Source organism: Gymnoscopelus braueri (genome assembly GCF_963280865.1).
Source record: "Gymnoscopelus braueri genome assembly, chromosome: 14".
NCBI classification, from domain to species: domain Eukaryota; kingdom Metazoa; phylum Chordata; class Actinopteri; order Myctophiformes; family Myctophidae; genus Gymnoscopelus; species Gymnoscopelus braueri.
The window spans coordinates 47,656,558-47,659,057 of record NC_137619.1 but is presented as its reverse complement, the minus strand read 5'-3'; the positions used below and the strand labels follow the sequence as shown (position 1 = coordinate 47,659,057).

General features: G+C 45.2%; 1 protein-coding gene across 2 annotated transcripts in view; it reads right to left on the bottom strand.

The window, feature by feature from the left end:
• Positions 1 to 2,500, bottom strand: part of LOC308100916 (semaphorin-4G-like) — a 66,375-nt gene that overhangs the window by 11,239 nt on the left and 52,636 nt on the right. For both annotated transcript variants that reach the window (XM_080450102.1, XM_080450103.1), the window contains exons 11-12: positions 1,363 to 1,585; positions 248 to 363 (exon numbers count right to left, since the gene is read on the bottom strand). In XM_080450102.1, the coding sequence (XP_080306228.1) occupies positions 248 to 363; positions 1,363 to 1,585 (339 nt within the window). The remainder of the gene's footprint in view (positions 1 to 247; positions 364 to 1,362; positions 1,586 to 2,500) is intronic.

Genomic DNA, 2,500 nt, shown 5'->3' with positions numbered 1-2,500 from the left:
TAAGACACAGTCCTTGTAGGACTGAAGTGACAAAATGCAACATACCACGCACGCACACACAGACAGACACAGATAGACACACAGACACACAGACACACAGACACACACACACACACACACACACACACACACACACACACACACACACACACACACACACACACACACACACACACACATGTCCATCAAATTTATGGATTAGAACAGTTTGCACTTTTGGACAGAGTGCGGGTGGTACAGTCAGTACCTGTGTGGTAGAGATGAGCAGGCTGGTGACAGGCTGAGCATCCTCAAACAGCTGCAGCTCCTCCACAATGTGCAGCTGCCCCTCCACCGCTACGGCCCTGTGCAGCCAGCCCTCATCTGTGAGCGGCGGCAGAAAGTACATTTACTCAAGCTGATAGGGGTTGTGTGTGTCAGTTCTATTGATCCGAACCGCAAACACGATAGATTGATTCGAAATAAACATGCTCTGAAAATGCATGCAGCCCACCCAAAATAATGTATGACATTAATACTATGTAATACAACAAATGTCACAATTTTCCTAATTCGATTCGATTTTACTTTCTATTTTAAGGTCCCGATTTGATGTTTCGACCACTAGCACCCCAGCATCCATATTCTGGGGAGGGAACATTAGCCAAAAATAGCAGATCTACAAGCTCACAATGTGTCGCGTTGCCGACGCATTGTGGGCTTGTAGGTCTGCTATTTTGGTCTAGACGGAAAAAAGTACAGAGACAACTCAGGTCCAGTTTACTAAATCTTGGGGGTTTAAATGGTTAAAACGTCCTTTTTTCAGCACTGACGGCTCTCAATGAGTAACTTTAATTTGAATAACATGCACGATTAACAGAAGGATATAACGAGAATTGTAATCCTGCTTCTAATTTCGATTCACCGAATTGAACGTCAGTTCGCTACTCTGACGACCAGTGCACTATACTGTATAAGCCAGTAGTTCTCAAAGTGGAGTCCAGGGACCCCCAGGGGAGGTTCCAGGGGGTCCCCAGTAAAATGTGTTAATACAGCATCACAATCATTTTAACCACTTCAGTCATTTATATGTTGGCTATTCAAAAATTGCTGATCTACACGATTGCAAGCTTGTACATCTGCTATTTTTGAACATATTAGAAAAATATCGAATATGTTTGGACATTTTTGAATAATTTTGTTGTTTTGCTGTTGTTTTAACACAAAACTTCTCTTCTTGGGGGTCCCTGGCATAAAACATTTCCGGATGGGGGGGTCCGCGGCCAAATACTGTACATACTGTACAATTTGGGGGTCCTTGGCACGAAAAGGTTTTGAGAACTACTGGTATAAGCAAAGCAAAATACACGTGTCAGAACACACCTGTCCCCATGAATAAAACATGGTATGTGTGTCCATCCAGACCCTGGACCGCATGGACGGCCATCTGGGTGTAGTCCGTGGTCCTCCTGAACAGCAGGGGGCGTCTGTCTGCAGGACGGACCTGCTGGGACATCAGCGGGTGCCTCCTGACGAAGTCCAGCACGTCGTCTGGCAATGAGGTGGAGAAGTTGACGCCCTTTGACCTCAACGCATCCGTTATACACTGCAGAGGAGAGAGAGAGAGAGAGAGAGAGAGAGAAAGAGAGAGAGAGAGAGAGAGGGATGAGAGGAGGGATTTTGCGATAGAAACAAGCGGCCAGGTCTATGAAGTAGACTACAGTAGTCGGAGTGCGACGCATTGTGAGCTTTTAGATTGGCTAAGCAACAACATTTGAAAAACAAGCCTAAAAACACACAACTAACAACTATCAATATTTACAAGCGACTTTACAGAAAAAATAAGCTCAAAGTCGCTTACAATAAGCAGACTTGGCAACGCTGCACTGCATTGGTCGAGGTATTAGGGGTAGATTTAAGCACTTCCAACCTGCCATCTCTATTTTGTCATTATTATAGGCGAGAATTTCCCCAAAACGTGTCCTGAAATGTTCTAAATAGCAGAAATAGCCAATCTATAAGCTCACAACAAATTGCGAAAAAAGTTATACAAATCCTGACTTGAAGTGGTTATTAAAGGTCAGGAGTTCATTCAGTGACGCTGTGCTCTGCAGAGGAGCTTTAAGAAGTGAGGGATGATGTTAGAGAAGATGGAGAGATTTAAGAAGAGATGTGGTAAGGAGGGAGGAGGGAGAGATTTAGCTGTATGATCTGACTGTGTGTGTGTGTGTGTGTGTGTGTGTGTGTGTGTGTGTGTGTGTGCGTGTGTGTGTGTGTGTGGGGGGGGGGGGGGTGGAGCTTTTTAAGCTGCACGCATGCACCCCACATGCACGTGCGTGCACGTTTGTGCCCTGCAAGAGAGAAAGCCTTCAACTTAGCTGCTGTAGAACAATAGCGTATCGATAAAAAAACAACCATTCACACAGAGTGCCGAGTGTCAACAGCGTGAATTAGGAATGACTCTACTGGCTGGGTGCATTGCAGTGATCCATTTGTGTGACCTGAAGTACTGTACTGTAGG